The sequence below is a fragment of the Myxine glutinosa genome, chromosome 13 (genome assembly GCF_964187855.1).
Source record: "Myxine glutinosa chromosome 13, kmMyxGlut1.1, whole genome shotgun sequence".
Classification (NCBI taxonomy): Eukaryota; Metazoa; Chordata; class Myxini; order Myxiniformes; family Myxinidae; genus Myxine; species Myxine glutinosa.
In genome coordinates, this window is record NC_136273.1 from 39,449,917 (window position 1) to 39,473,325 (window position 23,409).

The 23,409-nt window shown below is 44.4% G+C and overlaps 1 protein-coding gene across 2 annotated transcripts in view; it reads right to left on the minus strand.

Moving 5' to 3' along the window:
* UCKL1 (uridine-cytidine kinase 1 like 1) overlaps nt 1-23,409 on the minus strand; it is a 92,799-nt gene that overhangs the window by 40,547 nt on the left and 28,843 nt on the right. For both annotated transcript variants that reach the window (XM_068134287.2, XM_068134288.2), the window contains exons 4-5: nt 17,686-17,856; nt 7,425-7,496 (exon numbers count right to left, since the gene is read on the minus strand). In XM_068134287.2, coding sequence (XP_067990388.1) covers nt 7,425-7,496; nt 17,686-17,856 — 243 coding nt within the window. The remainder of the gene's footprint in view (nt 1-7,424; nt 7,497-17,685; nt 17,857-23,409) is intronic.

Sequence of the window (23,409 nt, forward strand, 5' to 3'; positions counted from 1 at the left end):
ATATATATAGAAGATTAAAAGTGCTAACGTTACTAAGTTAGAATTCGACAAATAGACCCCTTGATGCCACGAATGATTTTTTGTTTTTTTTAACATGACCTTAGTGCAAAAAAATTCAGAATGCAAAAACATTTGACGCCATATGTCACATGGTTTGGTCGCCATATTGTTTTTCGTGAAAACCACTAAAACCCCTTTTTCTCCGCAACGGCTGAACAGATCGAGCCCAAACTTTGAAGGCACAATCACATGCACAATCGCACGCCCATGACAAACAAAAAGTTCCCGCATGACAACGTCGTGCATCGCATCTGTTAGGAGTTATGACGTTTTTAAGCACAAAGCTTAAATCCTATCTCCTCCATATTTTTTGAAGATATAGAGTGGAAACTTTACACAAACGTTCCCCATGTGGAGAAGTTAAAACGTTACTTGGGAAGTTTAAAATTTCAACATGATTGGTTGTACGGTCTGGAAGCTAGAAGTCGTTATTGTTGAAAGAAGAAAACACAACTCTTTTTTTTTTCTCAGGCCATGTAACTGATTGGTTTCCTGCATCGCAGGCAGCTTTGCATACCCTTGGTGATTTTGAGAGATAAGCACAAGAGGATAATAATAAGGTAAGTTGGAAGTTTGTGGGATTTGTAGTTTTTAAGTTGTCGAATAAAGAAATCGTGCCTTTGCTGATGGCCGTGCCTTAATTTTCACTTGGCGCGATTCGTGCAGGCTGGCCGTACGGGCTTGTTTTAGCTCGGATTTGAATTCGGTTTTCAAAATTGGTAGTGGCTCGGGGGTGTTAACACTCGAACACAACAAACCTGGTGCAAATCGGATACATTTCTACCGAGTTACCTCAGGTGGCGAGGGGGTAATTATTTCATTTTTCACTTGGCGCGATTCCCGCAGGCTGGCTGTACGTGCTTGTCTTAGCTCAGATTTAAATTATATTTTCGCTTTTCATGGAATGTTGGGGGTTGTCAACTGCTGATAACTTTTAATTGGTCAAAATTGGTAAAACAGCCACTGAAATACCCTGACAGTACTGGAACCATGCATGCCATGTGTTGTGAATAAAGATGTGTGCAGGAAATGTCCACCAATGGCTGTATGTACTTGCAGGAAGGGGGGGAGGGTGTGGTGTGTGTTTGTGCGTGTATGTGGATGTGTGTATGTGGATGTGTGTATGTGGATGTGTGTATGTGGAATGTGGATGTGTGTATGTGGATGTGTGCATGTGGATGTGTGCATGTGGATGTGTGCATGTGGATGTGTGCATGTGGATGTGTGCATGTGGATGTGTGCATGTGGATGTGTGCATGTGGATGTGTGCATGTGGATGTGTGCATGTGGATGTGTGCATGTGGATGTGTACATGTGGATGTGTACATGTGGATGTGTGCATGTGGATGTGTGCATGTGGATGTGTGCATGTGGATGTATGTATGTGGATGTGTGTATGTGGATGTGTGGATGTGGATGTGGATGTGTGTGGGGATTTTTTTTTTTTGTTACTTATTTATATTCAAGATCAAGGCTTGTGTAAAAGCTAACATTCATCACCAAAAAAAAAAAACTGACATAAAACATATGATAAAGGGAGCGGGAGACAAGATGGGGAGAGAGAGGGAAGCACACAAGTACAACAGTAGAGAGCAGGGACATCGGGAGATCTGTGGGAGGGAGAGGGCTTGGGGGAAGGAGGCATGGGAAGGGGGGGGAGGAAGAGGGATAAAACACATGGACACTGCTAGAACTTCCACGAAAGAAGTCGGTATTTCAAAAAAGTGGATCTGGGGTGAATTAACGGGGGTAGAATAGATAAAGGTTTTGGATGGTGGAAGATAAGAGATGGTGGTGAACAGCTGTTTTAAAGACCTGGACGGAGGAGTGGGATTGAAGAGAGTGAGGGAGTTTGTTCCAGAGGTGGGAGAAAAGAGGAATGAAAGAGTGAAGGTGAGCAGAGAGTCTTGATTTTGGCAGTTTCACCATAAGAGGGTTGCAGGCAGATCTTGTGCGACCAGTAGGAATATTTGGGCGACAGAGCAGAGACAGTGCTGGGGGAGCTAGGCCGGAGAGGAGTCAGTAGAAGACAGAAAGACCACCAACCTGCCTGCGGTGAGTGAGTGAAAGAAAGGCCCTCAGAGTTAGCTTCATCACAGGAGATTCAAATGATTCTGAAAGCTTAGGTTTTAACAGCGTGAAGCCAAGCAAGGTGTGAGGCAGGAGCACCAGCCCAGAGGGGAGAACAGTATTCCATTGAGCTGCGGATGAAAGCCTTGCATGTGGTGACGAGCTCAGGTGTGCCAAGGAAGGACTTCGCATGACGGAGGATGTCCAGTCGGCGACTGGCTTTGGAGGCCAGCTTGGAAATGTGGTTTTCCCAGGAAAGATCATGGCAGATAGCGAGACCCAAAAGCTTGAGTGACTTTTGTGGAGAGGAAGTGGAGATGATTTTTCAGAAAGTGGATGGGAGGGTTGTCCAGTCGGTCTTTTCGGAGAGACATCATAAGAGTGTGAGATTTGTCAGGATTGAAAGACATGTTCCACTTGTTTGACCAGTCTGTGATTTTGTCCAGGTCTGCAGAGAGTGATGAGGCTGCAGACTGCCGATCTGAGGGATGAGGAATGGAGCGGCAGAGAGTGGAGTCATCACCAAAAAGATAGAGAGGATTTTAAAGAGAGTCGGAGAGATCATTTATGAAGACCAGAAAAAGCACAGGGCCCAGAACACAACCTTGGGGAACTCCAGCCTGAACAGGAAGGGGAGATGAGAGAAATCCATTCAGGGCCACACGTTGACTACGACCAGAGAGGAAGGGGAGAGTTTTGAAGGGGAGGGGTGAGAGTGAAGTTTTGAAGGGGAGGGGTGAGTTTTGAAGGGGAGCGGTGAGGGGAGAGATTTAGAGGGGAGGGCGAGGAGGATTCGAGATAATTCGACAAGTACAAAACTTCATCCAATAAAGATGAAATTTCTTGAGCATCATCTTGGGATCAATTGGTGGAGAAAAAAAATGATGAAGTCATCAGTCACGGTTCGGCCGCTATATTTGTTTTAACACAAAAGCCTTAAAAACCACTGAAAACACGTCCTGGCGAGGGTCTGCAATCTCTGATTGCTCTTTCTAGTTATTATTTTTCATACCATAGCTGCTTCTGCCAGTTGTTGGCGATATAAATTACATGCATGTGATCTATCTGCAAGCTATAATCTTGGGTGGCGCTACTCCGCACCAGATGTGGAATTCCGAGTGCACTGCTACTCATTTCGCCGACCTCGGAAGGATGACAGACTGAGTCAACTCCACCTGGTGTTAGTTCAACAGCCAACTGGGATTCAAACTCAGGACCCTAGGATCCCAAGCCAGCCACCCTAACCGTTAAGCCAACACCACAGTGAACCCTTGTGCAATATAAAAAGGGACCTATTGTTGGCAATACTGTATCATTCCATTATACCCTGGCTTCCCATCTGCCCTTGATGGAAAATGCCAACAAACAATCTTTGCAAAAAAAATTTGTCAAAGGTGTCCTTACTCTTTTGGCTGAAACTAATATGAAACAAGACAAACTGACACAATACACCGACAACAAATATGGAGATAGCATCTTCAATAAGAAATTTCAAGTGTTTGTGGGTTTGTTTGTACTTTATTCTTTCACGGCCATACCGTATAACCCAGCGGCCCTAAATTTTGGGTGCATGTACATCAGAATCTGGGTAATCTTTTAAGCTACCATACGTTGGTCTTCGCATCTGTTTTGAGGTCACTAAAGGCCGTTATAAAGTGCATATTGGGATGTGGGGTCAGGCAGTGCTGCTGCCAGTCCAACAGGCAAAATGTAACTACCATGAGGCCAATAACTCCATAGCTTTTCAATATCCAACATGTTCTGAAACCACATTTGGGAAGCTCACCCAGGCTCACCCAAACCACAGACGCGGATTTCTCCCAATGGCCCATCCTCCGTTTTGGTTTTGGGAATAATACATTTTCTTACTAATGTGTCCTGTTCCTCTTCTACTTCAATAGGTTCATTTGATCAAATGCTTGTTAAAGTCGATCATTCTCTCTGCGTCCATTTCCTTCTGCCTGGAAGTTACCCCACATCATTGCAATGCACAAACATCGTGCAAAAAGATAACCTCTAAACTACAGGCCTATTAGCTTGCTTCCAATTGTAAGCAAAGTCATGGAATCTATCATTGCATCCTTCCTTTTCTCCAACGGGCTGATCTCAGATCATCAGGTTGGTTTCAGACCCGGTCATTCTACCTTGGACATGCTGCTTCTACTCTCCCAGCAATGGATGGAGGCCCTCAATGTCAAACATAAGATCAGGGCTGTCTCTCTGGATATATAATCGAATATTTGATTCAGTCTGGTACCTCGCCTCGATGTCCAAACTCTCGGTTTATGGCATCCAGACTTTCTTGGACAGACCATACATCCAAGATGGCTTCCAAATCCAACCACTGACTGGGCATTCGTTGTCATGCAAGGCCTTCCCCTTGGTCAATTTTAACTTCTGACAACCTGCAAGGCATTCATTTGCAGCTTGATGGAGTACTGCTCTCCCATTTGGGCTGGCGTCCCTGCCTCACACCTTGCCCTTATTGTTGCTGTGTAATGCAAAGCTCTCAAAATAATTGGGATCTCCCACGCCAAGTTGATTGGTCTGTAAGTTTCGTATCATAGACAGGTTGGTTGCCTCTCATTACTGCAATTACAGTGCACATGTCAGATGATGAAGAATCTTGTGATTGCATCATTGCCAAGTGTCTTGAAATATGAGAAAATACAAAGAACTTTAATGCAGGAGGAGGCCGTTTGGCCTCACATGCCTACATCACATCAACACCACAAGAGCGTTTGAACCATGACCAACCAAACAACAAACCCAAGTATATATCCATGAAGCTCCAAGGTCTTCAAAACCATCACGCCAATGGAGTATCGTTTCTTTGGGAAGGTCATATGGACCTCCGGGATCGTGCCAAGACCCCAGCTCACAACATGCCTCCATTATTTTATTTTTTACGGATATCGCCCCAGACAAGGCATACAGCCACTCTAGGTAAGGGGCTAAGAGAAAGTTAGAAAAATAAAAGGATAAAGCAAAACAAAATAAAAATAAATAAATCACAAGAAAACATCCAAGACACCAGAAGTAGCAGAGGTCGGGTAAAATGCGATTACACCTCAAAGATGTAGGAAGTATGAATTGACATTCCTCTTCAAGCAGAGTAAATCGTAGGATAATGGGAAGCATGTTACAGGTAGTAAATTCCAGAGCGAGACAGCACGAGGGATAAAACTATCAGCATAGCCTTTCGTTCTGCACTTTGGATCAGCTATAGTGTATGGGTGAGCGGCGATGGCAAGCCAAGTCTTGTGTCCAAACACTCGTATGGGAGAAACCAAGTTAGAAAGTCCAACAGAACGTTTGCCATGAAAATATCTGTAGAACAAACCAAGAGTGGCAATCGACCTTTGGTGAGAGAGTGGTTGAAGAGTTGAACACATCTCCACACCAACCAGGTTGACTATGCGTTTCTGGAGCCTATCAAGTTGAGGTTAGTGGCTGGCTGGTGCTCCAGCCCAAATATGGCAACAGTACTCCATGAGGGGACGTATAGTTGCCTTATACAAAAGGTACAAAATGGCCTCAGGAGGTAAATATCTCTGCGCTCGATGAAGACAACCAACTCGCTTGGAAGCACTCTTAGCAATTCCAGAAATGTACTTATCCCAACGGAGGTTAGAAGGCATGTCCAGACCAAGAAGCCGAATCTCCGATGATTCTGTTAAGGTTGAAGATCCCATGTGCACAGAAGGGGACAACAACCTGTTTCTAGAACTAGATATGGACAACAGTTTAGTTTTCTTTGCATTGAAGGTTACCAGTCAGTCGTGCCCCCACTTCAACACATTCTCTGAGTCATTGTCCAGAGAAACTCCAACCTCATTATGAGTGGCATTGAGTGAATCAGCAGATGTACAGTAGAGTGAGGAATCATCAGCATACATGGCTAGCTGAGAGAACATTATCAGGAAGATCATTGATATAAACAAGGAACAATGTGGGGCCAAGGACAGAATCCTGTAGAACACCAGAATTGATGGAGCAAGTAGGAGAAGATTGACCCTCAAGTGCCACCTTCGTCTTGCGATTTGTAAGGAAAGCTGAGATGATTGAATGCATCACTCCAGATACACCATTTGACTGAACCTTGTGGAGCAGACCCCTGTGCCAAACGTTATCAAAGGCTTTTGAGATATCCAAAGCAACTAATCGAGCTTCACCCTTCAGCTCCAATGCCCTGTTGAAATGATCCGTAATAAAGGATAGCAGATCACCAGTAGAGCGAGAATAGCGAAAGCCATACTGGCAGTCAGTGAGAAGTTCATTGTCCTCCAGGTGGCTGAGAAGTTGTTCATTGATGAAGCATTCAAATACCTTACTTATTACAGGAAGCAGGCTGATGGGACGATCGTTAATTGGTTCAGAATGCTCACCAGCACCCTTGAAAACAGGGACAACAGAAGCCCCTTTCCATGATGAAGGAAACACTGAAGCAGACAAGCACATGTTGAATAGCTTGGCAATAATCGATGACAGTTCGGGACAACACATCTTCAATGCAATCACAGGGATTCCATCAGGATCATTCGCTTTTGAGGCATCTAGGGTACAAATAATTCTGGCAACCTTCTTAGGAGTGATACATGGAACAAGAATATCAGAGTCTGTACGAGATGGAAAATCAGGAAGAGAGCATCCCTGATCATTGTGTTGAATTAGAAACAAAGCGGTTTGAAAAAAGGTTAGCCTTATCCAGAGGTGAAGTAACAACCTCTGGTCCATGAAAAAGAGGAGGTATAGAATATTTATTGCGGTCGAGTACACTGTTGGCAATCCGCCAAAAGCCCCCAAGCCGCTGAGCTGCAATGTTGTCGGCAACAGAAGCAGCATATTGTTGCTTGGCACCCTCCTGGATAAATACCATGTCTATGCATTAAAAGGAATGTTCGTTCTCAATGGATATTCATTTTTGATTACATTTAATTAATTGTAAAAACATGATAAGTACAAATCATATGTAAAGTAAAATTATAAAAATTAGTAACGAGTTGTGGATATGAGAAGGGTATAATCCAATTTTCCTTGTATATCCTGCACGTGTCTATAATTCCCTTCATCTTACAAGTAATTCAAGCTGTCCTTGGCCTAAAATGCAAGGAACTCTTCAACTCCCATATGCGCCCCCAGAAAATTTTAAAAATTGTGAAAACTTTTAAGTATTTTAAAGATTACATACTAAAATCTACTGTGTAATCATAACCGGCAGTGACTAACAATATCACACTTTGTCATCAGTTTTATCATCAAGTGTAATCTCATCAACACTGCCCTGTGCATACCTTGAGTAGCTCTTTATTAGCAAAAGAAAGGATTCCCTCAACGATGATAACATTTGCTCCATAAACGATTTTCTGGAAAACAAGGACATGGAAAAGTTGTTTTTTTTTAACCAGTAAAATACAAAATGGTAATCTTCAGAGCATGGCTCAGAGACTATACTCAATAAATAGCCCTGAGTGGGCTGACGGGCATCTCTTGAGTTTGTGATTCAGACCACTACTTATTTACGGGGACCCCCTTGAGAGCCCCTCTGATCCACTGGGAGGCCCCCCCGATACAAAATTGAAAAATCTAAGACTGCGTGATGTTGCGGACCATCGAGTAGGAGGACTGTATCGGGTTTCAGAGCAATCGGCTGGCAAATAAGGGAGTAGGGATCTGAAGTTTCAGGGGTGGTCCCCCTGCCTCTCCCCCACCCCCCGCCTCTCCCCCACCCCCCCCCCCCCCCCCCGGGAGGCACCATGATCCAAAATCGGAAAAATCGAAGCCCGAGAGATTGTGTGTGTGAGCTACTGCCTTGTATTAATGTGTCAAGTTCCGGAACAATCAGCCGGATGATAATGAAGGAGTAGTAAAAATAGCAAAAATTTAACAGACAGACAGACATACGGTCATCACAACCCATTTTATAATGTCATCTCTTCGAGAATCAAGATGAGATGTCCTAAAAAAGTCCCATGAGAAGAGAGATACAACAAAGCAACAAAACACCTGTGTTAACAAGTCACCACTTGTAAAAGGGTAGATCTCTATGGACCAAGTTTCCACACATGCTCAATTAAACCAATAACAACAGTGCCGATTATCACTAGGAGAGCAGAAAACATGAGATAGAAGTGGAGAACACAACAACATACGATGGAAACACATTTATATACTTTACCAGTTCAAAACCAGGTGCCTACAAGCGATGACAGTGTTTTTCAAGAGGTATAGATGAACCATAAAAAAATTTCCAGAGATGGAGCTCTGAAAGAAGACAAACAATCTTCAACTCTCAACCTCAATCCTCTCTTGAGGTTGGTGGGCCTCCGCTAAACGATAGCCCAAAAGCTACACTCCGAGAGAACTTTGTTCACTTCTTCATGAAAGAGACCTGAAGATACTCCAGGCTGCCAGGCTCTACTTTTAGCCAGGGATATAACTCATTCATGAACCAAACATCTACATATGCCCAACACGCGAGTTGGGAGAAGTGGCTACACTTAAAACGCACCACAATCACCTCTCACCGATCGCCTCTCACCAATTGTACCATTCAAAATGAATATGCAGTTGAAAACTCAATAACCTTCAAACCTTTTTTCAAAATAACCTTTCTACAAACCTCTCGCCCATAGCAAGAACACGCACGCGCACACGCGCACGCACACACATATACTTTGAGACCTGGGAGGGCTCCATTGACTATTAACGTTGTGATGTAACTATACCTAATGATCATCTACACTAAACAATTAGGCTGGGCCAAATCGGAGGTGATTTTCCTAATTCAATGTAATTTACCTAAAAGTTGTGAGTGAGTATCAGGAACAAAATCATGAAAAAAAATTTCAAAAATATTGACGTTTTACGGTCAGACAGCCCGTTACCATAGCAACATCATCTCGCGAGATCTTGGAGACGGCGGCAGGGATTTTCGAAGCTCCACACGGTCTCCACGTTTTTCGAAGTTAAGTCTGTTCACAATTGTATTTTGTCGAAACTGTATTTATCTTTCGGTGTGTGAAGTATTGTGTGCAACTTTGGTTGTTTCTCGGTGTTTATCTTTCATAAATTGATCGTCTGTTTGCCGTGTCGCGAGCAAGGCCTTTGCCGCGTCGCGAACGATTTGAAATCGAAGTTAAGTGATTGTTCCCATTTGTATTTTCGTTAAAACTGTATTTATTTATGGTGTTGTACGTATATTGTCCCGACGAAGATTTTTCGGTGCAAATCTTTCATACCTGTATTGAAAATCGTGTTAATTCGTGTCGTGTCTTGAGGCCTTGTACAGTGTGCACTGTACAACCTTGAGGCTTTGTTTTTCTCTCAGCGGTCCATCGTTTGTGATCCAATAACTTTCGTTCTCTGTATTCCCAGTCTTTTCACCCATAGCCTACTTCCTTGTGTAAATCTCAACTCAAAAAAAAAAAAAAAAAAAAAAAAAAAAAAATACATTTCCTTCTCTGTTCTCATTCGTTTATTCATTCTTATTCGTTCGTTCGTTCTTCGACCACGTGTTTCTCCCCCATTTCCCCAGATAGTTTTCACTCATTAACCTTCAATGTTTACACTTTCCCCTCAAGTTATGTATTACGTCATATTTTATAACACCTTTTTCTTCTTCTTCTTTAAAAGGCTGCTTTCGACTTGCTCACCAAATCAATTCATCCCAAAAAAAATATCCATCTCCTATAGTGCCTTTTTCTACATTCCCTAAACTCTCCTGCACTCCATCCTCCATCCAGCGTCCTTAAACGTATTTTTAACTCGAAGGTCACAAGAAACTCATTTTGCAATAAATGTTCGTTTCCCATAAATCGTACACTTTCAAAAATCCAATCTCACCCCTCCCCTCCAAATCTTCCCCATAACCCCTCCCCTCCAAATCTTCCCCATCACCCCTCCCCTCCAAATCTTCCCCATCACCCATCCCTTTCAAATCTCCCCCCTTGCCCCCTCCCTCCTAAACTACCCCCTCACCCCTCCCCGCCAAGACGCCCCCTCGCCCCTCCCCTCCTAGACTCCTGCCTCACCCCTCCCCTCCAAATCTCCCCCATATCCCATCCCTTTCAAATCCCTCCCCTTGTCCCTTCCCTCCCAAACTCCCCCCTCACCCCTCCCCTTCAAATCTCCCCACCCTCATTGCTTCTCAATTTCCCCCCTCTCACTCCCCCTCCTCAAAGCGTCCTCCCCGCTTCTTCCCCCTTCAAACTCTCACCTCCATCTCCCCCAACCTTCTGCCTCGCTCTTCCCCCTCCTCAAATAACACCTCATTGTGGCTCACCCAATCACCATCAAACCTTTTGTCCGCCCCATCCTTCCCTTTCTCCGAGCTATTCTGAAATCTCTGACACACCTTCAACAGCTCTCCCTACCTCTTCCACCACTTCCACATCTTACCCTACCCCTCCTCCCCCCTGTTCTGTATCTGATGCTCCCCCTTCCTCTTCATTAACGGTATGGACCTCAAACATCCGGGGCCTTCGTTCAAACTTAACTGATCTCTCCATACAGGTTGCTTCTGTTAAACCAGACGTGATCTGCTTAACAGAAACTTTCCTCCTTTATGATGTCTCTGATTCCATAGTATCTCTCCCGGGCTACTCCCTCCTCCGGTATGATAGACCTGAGCCTCGTCCTGGAGGCGGGGTTGCTATCTTTATCAAAAACTCTTCCTCACTCGCCCTGCACTGCACTCTCTCCACCTCACCCCCAGGAATACCTCTGGCTACGGCTTCCCCTTCGCTCCCACCTCTTGTTCATGTGTTGTACCGTCCACCAAACAGTGATGACTCCATCTACATCTCGCTGTCTGATGATATGGACCAACTTCTATCTACTCATCCCAACTCTCTCTTCCTCATATGTGGCGATTTCAACTGTCATCATGCCAGTTGGCTGGGTGTGGGTACCTCTCTCACCAGCCATGGCTCCTCAGCAAAGGACTTCTGCGACTCACTGGGACTGACACAATCCGTCAATTTCCCGACCCGGATCTCAGTCAACGGAACATCTTCTCTTCTGGACTTGGTTATGACTAACTTCCCTGAAAATGTCTGCTGCTCTTCTTCTGCTCCGATCGGATCATCTGATCATGTCCTTGTTAAAGTGGACATCTCTCTGACCATCCTCAGGGAGCCTGCTCAGCGTCGACGAGTCTGGCATTTCACTCAGGCCAACTGGCACGGTCTTCAAGCAGCCATCAATCATCTGGACTGGTCTCCCATCTCTACCACCTCTGACATCAACTCATCCTGGGAATTCTTCCAAAGTAAATTGCTCTCTCTCATGCACAGATTTATCCCATCTCGTCTTCAGTTGTCATACCCTTCCTCCCGTCCATGGTACACGGAATCTTGTGGTGAGGCTGTTGCCCAGAAACAACTTGCCTTCGTCTCCTGGAAAGCAAATCCAACGGAAGGAAATCTCATTTCCTTTCACAAAGCCCGAAACAAGTGTGTGTCCACCCTCAGGAGAGCCAGGAAACAATATCTCTCCGTTCTCAAGACCGAACTCTCTTATCTGTCTCCCTCTTCCAAATCCTGGTGGCGTCTGGCCAAATCCGTTTCTGGTGTTTGTTCCCCCTCCATCCCCTCCCTTACCTCAAACGGCTACACAGCTGACTCCGCACGTGAAAAAGCTGAATGCCTCAACTCTGTGTTTGCCTCTAAATCTTGTGTCCCAAACCCATCCCTCTCTGTACCCACCATACCCAGTCGTACCCTGCTGCTCCTGGACTCCGTGTCCTTTCCTCCTGACAAGGTGGAAAAGTTTCTGTCAACCCTCGACTCTGATTCTGCAACTGGACCCGACGGCATCAGCCCACGGGTCCTAAAATCCTGCTCTGCTGCTCTATCTCACCCTCTCTCTGTTCTCTTCACCCTCTCTTTTGCTCAAGGTCAACTGCCATCTGCTTGGAAATCAGCCAACATCACCGCTTTGCACAAAAAAGGTGCAAAAACAGATCCTAGCAACTATAGACCAATCAGCCTTCTCCCAATTATCAGCAAAGTCATGGAATCCATCATTGCTTCGGATATGAAATCTTTCCTCTTCTCCAATGGCTTGATCTCTGATCATCAATTTGGTTTCAGACCAGGTCACTCTACTCTGGACATGCTGCTTCTGCTGTCTCAACAATGGATGGAGGTCCTCAATGCCAAACAGGAAATTAGAGCTGTCTCCCTCGACATATCACGTGCCTTCGACACGGTCTGGCACCCCGCTCTGCTCACCAAACTCTCCTCCTTTGGTATCCATGGAAATCTCCACGCATGGCTGGCGGACTTCCTCTCTAGTCGTCGTCAACGTGTGGCCCTGAATGGGTTTCTCTCATCTCCTCTTCCTGTTCAGGCTGGAGTTCCCCAAGGCAGTGTTCTGGGCCCCGTGCTTTTTCTGGTCTTCATCAATGATCTCTCTGACTCTCTCGAAAATCCTCTCTATCTCTTTGCTGATGACTCCATTCTCTGCCGTTCCATTCCTCTTCCCTCAGATCGGCAGTCTGCTGCCTCCTCACTCTCTGAAGACCTGGACAAAATCACAGACTGGTCAAACAAGTGGAACATGTCTTTCAATCCTGACAAATCTCACACTCTTACTATGTCTCTCCGAAAAGATCGACTGGACAACCCTCCCATCTACTTTCTCAACAATCCTCTCCAAGAAGTTCTGTCGCTCAAGATTTTGGGTCTCACTATCTGCCATGATCTTTCTTGGGAAAACCACATTTCCAAGCTGGCCTCCAAAGCCAGTCGCCGACTGGGCATCCTCCGTCGTGCGAAGTCCTTCCTCGGCACACCTGAGCTCCTCACCACATACAAGGCTTTCATCCGCAGCTCAATGGAATACTGTTCTCCCCTATGGGCCGGTGCTCCTGCCTCACACCTAGCTCGGCTTCACGCTGTTGAAACCAAAGCTTTCAGAATTATTGGAATCTCCCGCGATGAAGCTATCTCTGAGGGCCTTTCACTCACTCACCGCAGGCAGGTAGGTGGTCTTTCTGTCTTCTACCGACTCCTCTCCGGCCTTGCACCCCCAGCTCTCTCTGTGCTCTGTCTCCCAAATATTCCTTCAGGTCGCACAAGATCTGCCAGCAACCCTCTGATGGTTAAACTGCCGAAATCTCGGCTCTCTGCTCACCTTCACTCTTTCATTCCTCTTTTCTCCCGCCTCTGGAACAAACTCCCTCATTCCCTTCAATCCAACTCCTCCCTCCAGGTCTTTAAAACAGCTGTTCACCACCATCTCTTATCTTCCCCCATCCAAAACCTTGATCTTTTCTACCCCCGCTAATTCACCCCAGATCCACCTTGTTTGAAATTCCAACTTCTTTCCTGGAAGTCCTGGCAGTGTCCATATGTTTTATACCTCTCCCACCGCCCCCTTCCCACGCCCCCCCCCCCCCCCCCCAAAGCCCTCGCCCTCTCTCAGATCTCTCGATGTCTCCATGTCTCTCGGTCCCTGCTCTCAAATGTTGTGTTTGTGTCCTTCCCCCTCTCTCCCCATCTTGTCTACCGCTCCCTATGTTATATGTTTTATGTGTCGGTTTGTCTTTCTGTGTGATTAATGTTCGCTCTTTCACGAGCCTCGATCTTGTATACAAAAAAAAAAAAAAAAAAAAAAAAAAAAAAACAGTTAGACGACTCAAAAAATGCCTAAATTGACGATTTCTCAAGCTGTGTTTGACCCCCAGAGTTGATTCTGGTACCAAAAGATGCAGAATTGAAAGCCAAGGATGATTGGATAGCTTAACAATGTCTGTGACACAATTCAATACCACTTTTATCCAAAAAACTGATTTTTGTCTGAAATTTCAAGCATATTTATGGAAAAAAATTGAAAATTTTGCTTTTTAATCATAGGATAACCATTAATCAAATTAAATTTACTTTAAATTGTCTTTTACAACCTTGTATTGTCCAGTTTTTATAACTGTTATAACGTTGTTTAAATTTGGCCATCTTAATTTCAATAAAAAAAAAGTTAACAAAAGCAGCTTACAATCATTAATTTTAATGCCTGCTTTCGGTTGTTACTGTAACCATTCATCAGGCAAGTATGCTGTTTTTGTTTACTTTTCTCATTCAAACATTATATTAATAATTGTTTTTTTTATTGCAGTGCATCACATAGGCAATTAGGCATGGATACAAAAGCCAAGACCATGTTGTGGCTCTTCGAAAAGTGTCCCCCCATCTTCAATCTACCAGCAAACCAGGGATTCACTGGCCCTTATCCACCAACAGGGGAACTGGTTGTTCTCCAGTACCATGGGTATCACAGACATCTGCAGGAAACCAGCCACCTTCAGTCTAGCAAAAAGGATGCAGTCAAGCTTGTAGTGAAGGACTTGCAGGACTGGTGGGGAAATACCGGTTTTACCCTCAAGTCGTGGCAAGCCATAGAGAAGATGATATTTAGGGATATTGAGGAGTTCAAACTAAGGAAGAGTAAGAAGAGTAGGACGACAGATGCAGAGACCAAGAAAAGGAAGGACTTCTTAGCAAATATGAGGCAGACATTTTGGGTCGTTCAACCTGACTTTGAGAAGAAATTGGAAGCAGCACAAGCTGTGGAGAAGCAAGACAAGAGAGATAAAGACGACTGGCTTTACCTACAAGGTGTACGTGGGGATAGCTGTACACGTACAGCAACGCTTGGGTCTAGCGATGAGAAATTAGCAAATAGGAGGAAGCGCAAGTTTCTTGATCAGCAGGCAGAGCAGGTGAGAAGAGATAGGGATTGTCTGCGCACTGCCCCTAATGTAGATGTATCAGAAGATACTGATGACTGAGGAGACCACTGATACACCACTCTACACTGTTCCTGTGCAATCCCCAAAGGTCATCAAGAAGATTTCAAATAGGGCAATCACAGAACTGGCTGCTGCCTTTCACAAAGACGACGGGAAGAACCTGGAGCAGTACAACCTATCAGTGAACACAACGGGGAGGAGGAGACAGTCTGTGAGGGTGGAGAAGGTGGGAGACATCGCTAAGTGGCAACTTGGTGACAGCACTTCCAAAATGTATGCTCTGCACTGGGACGGGAAGCTGATCAAGTCCTTAACCCATGTGGGCAAGGACATGGAGCGAGTGGCCGTGATACTGACAGGGACAGACGGCCAGGAGGTACTGCTGTCAATTGTTGGGATGGAAGGGAGGTCAACTGCTGAAAATGAGGCGGCAAAGATTATTCAGGTATTTATGCTCTACAGTTCTGTTAAGTTAATAAAAATCCTTATTTTTCGCTTTTTAGTTATACAATTTAGATTTGAGTTTTGTAAATTTTGGAAGTTTCTTATGTTTGTTCATTGAAGACAGTGAAACTGTCCAACTTGAAATATCCAAAGTCTAAAAGTGAAGTAACAGTAGCGGTGTAGTTGTAGGTACCACAGCCAAAGGGTGTTGTGGATTTTGTTTAATTATACAAAAAGAACTACTTGTAAGTAGCTACATCAAATTAAGAATTTACTTGGAATATGTTAGTTATTTTTAATATAATAATGAAGCAAATTAGCAATTTGGCATTCCACACTAATTTGATCAAATTGATATTAGTCTATAAAGTATATTCTAACTTATGTTCTATTATTAGTAGAATATAAGTTATCATTGGTGTCTTTACCTTATTCTATTTATTTTCTATCCAGGTCCTCAATGAGCACCCAATCGACACATCAAGGATAGGCGCTCTTGTCTTCGATACAACGGCAGTGAACTCTGGGGTCAAGAGTGGAGTCGTAGTAAGACTGGAGACTGAGTTTGGCAGGAGTCTTCTGCAACTGGCGTGTCGGCACCACATCCACGAATTGGTTGGAGGGGCGTCTTGCTCAATAGTGTATGGCCCCACCACAGGACCTAATGAACAGCTGTTCAAGCGACTGCTCAACACGTGGAGTGAATTGGACCGGGGCAACTACACATTGGTCGAGGTGTCTGCTCAACAGAGAGAGCTGGCTGGCCATGTACATGCCACCATCACCTTCCTTCAGACGTGGATGGAGAATAGCACAAAGGAGACTCTTCGACACGACTACCTGGAGCTGGCACACCTCACACTGCTGTTTCTTGGAGGGACTGTCCCTGATGGTATGAGGACCATCACTATCAAAGCTCCTGGGGCATTCCACCATGCCCGTTGGATGAGCAAGACTTTATACACTATAAAGGTGGCACTCTTCCGTCGGCAGCTGGGAGATATCTACACACCCGAAGAGCTGGAAGACATGACCAGTCTCGCTGCATTCATGTCAGTCTTCTACACTAAAGCGTGGTTGACATGTACCAGTGCTGCAGATGCACCATCTAACGACCTGTACCTGATGAAGAACCTCCTCAAGGCTGAGGCCAGTATCGCAAAGAATCCAACAAAGTGGCCTGCCAAATTTCTGTCCTTTGTGACTGTGGCCCGAGAGAAGCTACAAAACCATTTGTGGTACCTCTCAGAGAGATTGGTCTCTTTGGCACTCTTCTCGGACAGAACGTCATCTGACAAGCAGACTATGAGAAGGGCTATGCTCAGGTACCATGGGACTGCACATAACATGATACAGGAGATGCCAGCCTCACAGCAATTGGGGAGTAAAGCCCTCAAAGACTTTGTTGGTTACGACTCTTGGAGCATGTTTGAACTCTTGGGTATTGACTCCAGTTTTGTCAAGCTCCCCGTTGCACAGTGGCCCACCTCAGACAGCTATCGTCATGGCAAGGAAGTTGTGGCCAAACTCCCAGTTGTCAATGACGCAGCAGAGCGGACACTTGGACTCGCCACAGATTTGAACACTAACAAGGCCCCCACATCTGAGGCGCAGCTCCAGGGTTGTGAAGGGCATCAGGGAGAAGCTGCATGGACTGGCAACATCCACTGAGGTTGTGACTAAGAAGTCATTGGCCTCCATTGATTACAATTGGGACTAGGTTTTTTATTTTGTTATCAATGTTCAATGTCAGACCTTAAATTTTGAGACAAAAAAGCTTAATCAATGACAAAGGTTAATCTAAAGTACATTTAATTTGACTATAGCTCTGATTAATGATTAAAAAGCAAAATTTTCATTTTTTTTTCAAACAAATGCCTTAAATTTGAGATGAAAATGAGTTTTTGGGATAAAAGTTGTATTGAATTGTGTCACAGACATTGTTAAGCTATCCAATCATCCTTGGCTTTCAATTCTGAATCTTTTGGTACCAGAATCAACTCTGGGGGTCACACACAGCCTGAGAAATCATCGATTTAAAGAATTTTTTGAGTCGTCTGTAACGGTTGCTATGGTAACGGGCTGTTTTACCGTAAGACGTCAATATTTTTGAAAAAAAATTTCATGGTTTTGTTTCTGTTACCCAGCCACAACGTTTAGGTAAATTACAACCTTGTAGTATGAAAAATTGAGAATCACCCCTGATTTGGCCCAGCCTGCTAAACATGGTAATGTGCAGTATGGGTTGGGTTGGCCTGTTTGCACCAATGGCTTATGAGTCTCAGAACCCAGAGCCATATTCAAGATATTTAAAATAAAAAATTAGCACAGAGTGACCCAAAACCTGGAAGACTCACACATTCCTTTCGACGACCATGTGTTGTAAAGTCGTATACCGGCACCTTCACACTTTTCATCCTCTTTAGCTTCTGCAGTGTGGATATGATCAACTCGAAATCAAAGGCATCAGGATGATCAAAGTTATATTCGTTCAGGGTGGCCATCTGCTGCTCCTCTGGGTTCAATACCTGCCACAAAAAGTGCAAACCCGCTTATTCAAAGTCATCAAATGCATTTCAATACAATCAGTGTACAACGATGGCAAAAACAAGGCTGCATTTGCTGATTTAGAATAGGTAACAAAATCAGTACTTTGTGGTGCATTATTTTTCCACAAGCAAAGTTAATAAAGTATTGAATGATGAAACGTATAAATTCTCAGTTTTTCAAATTTGAGTTTACAACCCCTTTCACAATAGACCGTGGGCCATGCCTCAAAATAACACTTTTTCGTAGTCTCCACTTGGGGGCTACTTGATATTTCCAACAGTAATAGATAATAGGTCACAGATTACTTTTTTCAATGTTCCCATCATACTAAAATACACCATTTGTGTTGTCTGTCTGTCTGTCTGATGAATTTTTGATGCCAATACATTCCGTCCTTACTTATCCAATCTCAACCAAACTTGACAGGATGATGAAGGATTACATAATGAAGGTTGTAGCACATTAATTTCCCCCCCTCCACAATGGGGGTTTCTCCCCCGAGCGGCTTTTCTCCACCATTGCCGTCAATGGGTTGCATGTTGAGGTGGATATCAATTTAAAGTTAGCTTTATCGTGGCGTTTTTCCAAGGCCGCTTCGAATAACAAAACCATCGATAATAGCATAATATTAATGTTATGACAAAACAATATCAATAGCATTAATATCCCACCTCCCCAAGGTGTTTTTCCTCCTTGAACAAACATAGAGTCAACGTTTATAAATAGCTCATCATGGCGTTTCCGTGGGAGCAACGGCCCAACGACCTCCACCAGAGGTAAAAATATTATAAACCACAAACATGTATGATTAGCTTTTTAAACGGTTGCTCATGCTATTTATAACACCAATAAAACACTAAATAAAGAAATTCGGAGGAAACCCGACGTCTGTGAGGTAGGTTTTACTTACAGAACTGAGCGAAGATCTACTGTAATCTATATACCTCACACGGGTTGGGTTAATAACATGACCCTTCCTGGCGCTAACATAGCATTTTTCGTTGCAAACTTTTGAAACTCACTCCTGCTATTTAACACGAAACTAAAATGGAGGAATCCTGGGTTGTGCTCATTTACCAAGCAGCTAGCTAGCGCTTGCCAAGCAAGCTGTTCCTTAACGGTTTTGAATGGAGTGCTTGCTCGAATGCTTAAACCACTTGGCGATCTCTCCACAAGAAACTTGGTAAATTAACACACCCAATGTTGTTGAGACCCGACCATAGATCTACTGTAATCTATATACCCCAAAGAGGAATGACACTCCCTGCCACTCCCGCAATCAGCGGGTGTACGTCTAGAAAAATGCGAGATGAGAAAGATGTTAGAAGTGTTGTGGATACTATTTCCAACATGGTAAATCCCTTTGATTCTTCCCTGGAATCCGATCAGCTTTTTCACATTACCTCAGGGAAAGTTGCATCAACACCTGTGGTGCAAGATCTCCAGCAAGCGCATGAGAAAGGAGAAGCAGCATTTCAGACGTTTTTTGAGAAGCGACTCCAAGCCTCAGACATCGGCTTTCATGATCCCGTCACAAAAATGAAATTGAAGACATTCAAGGACACAGGAAAGGCAGCGGTATCAAAGGTGAAGGGTAAAGAGATCACTCTCAAGGCTGACAGGAATCGTTTTGCCAGGCTTATGGTGATTGGTACAGTGTGGAAACTGGATATTGATGAGATTCTAACTCATTCACCGAGTCCTTTGCCCTTGCCACTTGCAAACTATGACGGATCACTCAACAAGACCAACAAAGCAAAGCTCTTACACTTTCTAGAGGGAGCAGTAGATTCTACTCCTACCATTAGGTATATTCCAATTGATTCAACATGGGTGTGGGATGCTATGGCATTGATTCAAGTTCTAAAACCACCAGGAACATTTGGCCAGCTTGCTGATCAGGCACTATCAGTCCTAGTGAGACAAGCCAAACTGGATAAGTCGAAAGTGGCACACTTTGTTCCTGATAGATACCATACTAACGGCATCAAAGGTGGTGAGAGAAGTAGACGGTCAGTAGGAGGAATACATGTCAACAAAATCTTCTCTGCTGAACAGAAGATACCCAAACAGTGGTCAAAATTCTGGTCATGTGGCCAGAATAAAGAGAATCTTTCACAGTTCCTCTTTGAATACTGGTGCAGGAATGCAAGGGAAATCATTGATGATGTAACACTCATCGTTGGACATGGCAGTGAATGTCATGCTCTCCGTCAGAATGAAATGAAAACTGATCTTAAAGTAGTAGCCATCCAATGTCTCTTCACCAATTAAGAAGAGGCAGACACTAGACTGTTATGGCATAGTGCATTTGCAGCCAGATCAAGTGATCATGTTGTCATTCGCAGCCCAGTCACAGATGTATTTGTGTTATGTATTGCATCCTGCCAGCATATTGACGCAAAACTCTATTTCCACACTGGAAAAGGAAAGGCTACACATACACTTGACGTCCAGCATATCTTTCATCACTTTAGAAAGGAGGTGTGCTCTGCTCTGGTTGGATTTCACTGCTTTTCTGGATGCGATTCAGTCAGTGCCCTGTATGGATGGGGAAGGTGAAGTCTGCAAAGATCTTGCTATCAGGTAAAGAGCACTGTGCTACATTTGAGAAGTTGGGAACATCTTTTGAGGTTTCTGAAACTCTGTATACAGGACTGGAGATGTTCACTTGTGACCTCTATGGCCAGAATGGCTGTGTAGATGTGAACCAGGCCAGGCGTCAGATGTTCAAGACCGGTAGATGTGAAGACAAATGTTTGCCACCCAACAAGGATGCATTACACAAACATATCCAACATGCAAACCATCAGGCAGCAATTCATAAGCGATGTCTTGAGAACTTGCCAAACATTCCACCTCCAACAGATCATGGATGGAAATTTGATGGTGGTGAGCTAGCGGTCGATTGGATGGGACTTCCCCCTGCACCTGCAAGTGTTATGGAGTTGGCACACTACTCACGCAAGAAAATGCAGTGTTCACAAAGGAGATGTTCTTGTTTGGCTAACAAGGTTCCTTGCACAGACCTGTGCTCTTGTGCAGGATGTGAAAATGTTTCACTTTCACCAGATCAACCTGAATGCAATGAAAATGACACTTCTGACTCTGAGGATGAATTGTAGCTTGTTCTTGTCTTTCGTGTATTTCACAAAAGCAATGACTACCCGATTTTTCTGTCAATATATATATATAATTAATGCTTTGAGACATTAGGAGTATATCAAAATCTCTCTCCAGCCTAGTTTTGACATTCCAGTGCTGCAAAACCTGATAATCTTGCTTACATGCCATGGTTGCTAGGGTAAAATGGCCTTGGCAACCATTTCTTTGTATTTCATTGTTTTTCTTTGACATTGTCACTAATTTCTGCTTTGAGATATTATGAGTATATCTAAATCTCTCTCCAGCCTAGTTTTGACATTCCAGTGCTGCAAAACCTGATAATCTTGCTTACATGCCATGGTTGCTCGGGTAAAATGGCTTTAGCAACCAAATTTTTTTTTTTTTTTTTTTTTGTATACTGAATCGAGGCTCGTGAAAGAGCTAACATTTACTTCACAAACAAATCAACCAGACAAACAAAATATATAAAAAGAGGGAGCGGAAAACAAGATGGGGAGAGATGGGGAAGCACACAAACACAACATTTGAGAGCAGGGAGATGTGTGGAAGGGAGGGGGCTTGGGGGGAGGAGGCGTGGGAAGGGGGAGGGAGAAGTATAAGGGGGAAGGAGAAGTATAAAACACAAGGACACCAAGGACTTCCAGGACAGAAGTTGGTATTTCAAAAAAGTGGAATTGGGGTGAAATTAGCGGGGGTAGAAAAGATCAAGGTTTTGGATGGGGGAAATTAATAAAGGTGGGCGCGATTCGGAAAATTTTAAGTCCGCTTACCGCTTATCCGCTCCACCAGCCCGTGTAGTCCGATTCGCTTATCCGCTTCAGCGGCCGAAAATCTTAGTCCGCTTACCGCTTATCCGCTTCGATTCGATTTTTTAAAAGCGCTTCGACGTTTTTAAAGCGATTTTTGACGTTTCTAAAGGGAATTTAATGCTTTTTAAGCCTAAATAGCCATTTCTAACTACTACAAAGACAAACAAAGCTTTTAAGATCAAAAATATACATTTTTATTTAAATAAAATTTATTCAAAATGTATTGAAATAAAGTTTTCCACTCGACTCTACTGTACTCTACAGTTAATTTAAATATAATTTTAATATATGCAAGTTACATTAAAGAAAAATCAATTTGCCCGTCCTTTCTTTGACAAGAGAGTCTACTAGTCAACAGACTAGCACTAGCAGTCTGTTGACTAGTCCTCGTCTTCCTCCTCCACCTCGTGGGCCTTCTTGAGGATTTGGAGGTTGCCCTTCATGAAGACGAGGGCCTCGAAGTTCGGTGCAGCCAGGGCCGATCTCTTAGGCCTGAGGATGTCCGACCCGTAGCTGAACACGCGCTCGACCGAGGCAGAGCTCGGGAGCGGCGTGTTATGCCTGAGAAACAGAGTTACCCAAGCATCACGGAACTCGAGCGGGAAGAGATTGGGCGAGAGCTGTAACGTTTGGTTATTCAGACACAAACAAGTCAACAAGATGGCGGGCCAACGGACTGCCGTTTATTCGTCATGGTGTCGTGAACATGCCGTAAACCATGACGTGAACATAACGTCATGATGTAATGCGTTATGTTACAACCATGTCGTAAACCATGACGTGAACATAACGTTATGATATAATGCGTTATGTCGCAAGAGCCGAGTTGTTAGGGTTTCACTTATTATTCACTTAAATAAATATTCACAATTCTAGAGTAACGGCTCAGGCTAACAGCTGATTTGGCGAATCGCGATGCGCTTTAATTTTTCGGTAGTCCGCTTACGCTTATCCGCTTCGGTTTCCGGGGGTTGTTCCGATTCGCTTATCCGCTTCGAAAACGTTAGTCCGCTGCAGCGGATAAGCGGATAAGCGGACTTTCGAAGCGGACCGCCCACCTTTGGAAATTAAGAGATGGTGGTGAACAGCTGTAAAGACCTGGAGGGTGGAGTGGGATTGAAGAGAGTGAGGGAGTTTGTTCCAGAGGCGGGAGAAAAGAGGAATGAAGGAGTGAAGGTGAGCAGAGAGTCTTGATTTTGGCAGTTTGACCATAAGAGGGTTGCAGGCAGATCTTGTGCGACCTGTAGGAATATTTGCGGGACAGAGCCCAGAGAGAGCTGGGGGGGGCAAGGCCAGAGAGGAGTCGGTAGAAGACGGAAAGACCACCAACCTGCCTGCGGTGAGTGAGTGAGAGGCCCTTGGAGTTAGCTTCATCGCGGGAGATTCCAATGATTCTGAATGCTTTGGTTTCAACAGCGTGAAGACGAGCTAGGTGTGAGGCAGGAGCACCAGCCCAGAGGGGAGAGCAGTATTCCATTGAGCTGCGGATGAAAGCCTTGTATGTGGTGAGGAGCTCAGGTGTGCCAAGGAAGGACTTCGCACGACGGAGGATACCCAGTCGGCGACTGGCTTTGGAGGCCAGATTTGAAATGTGGT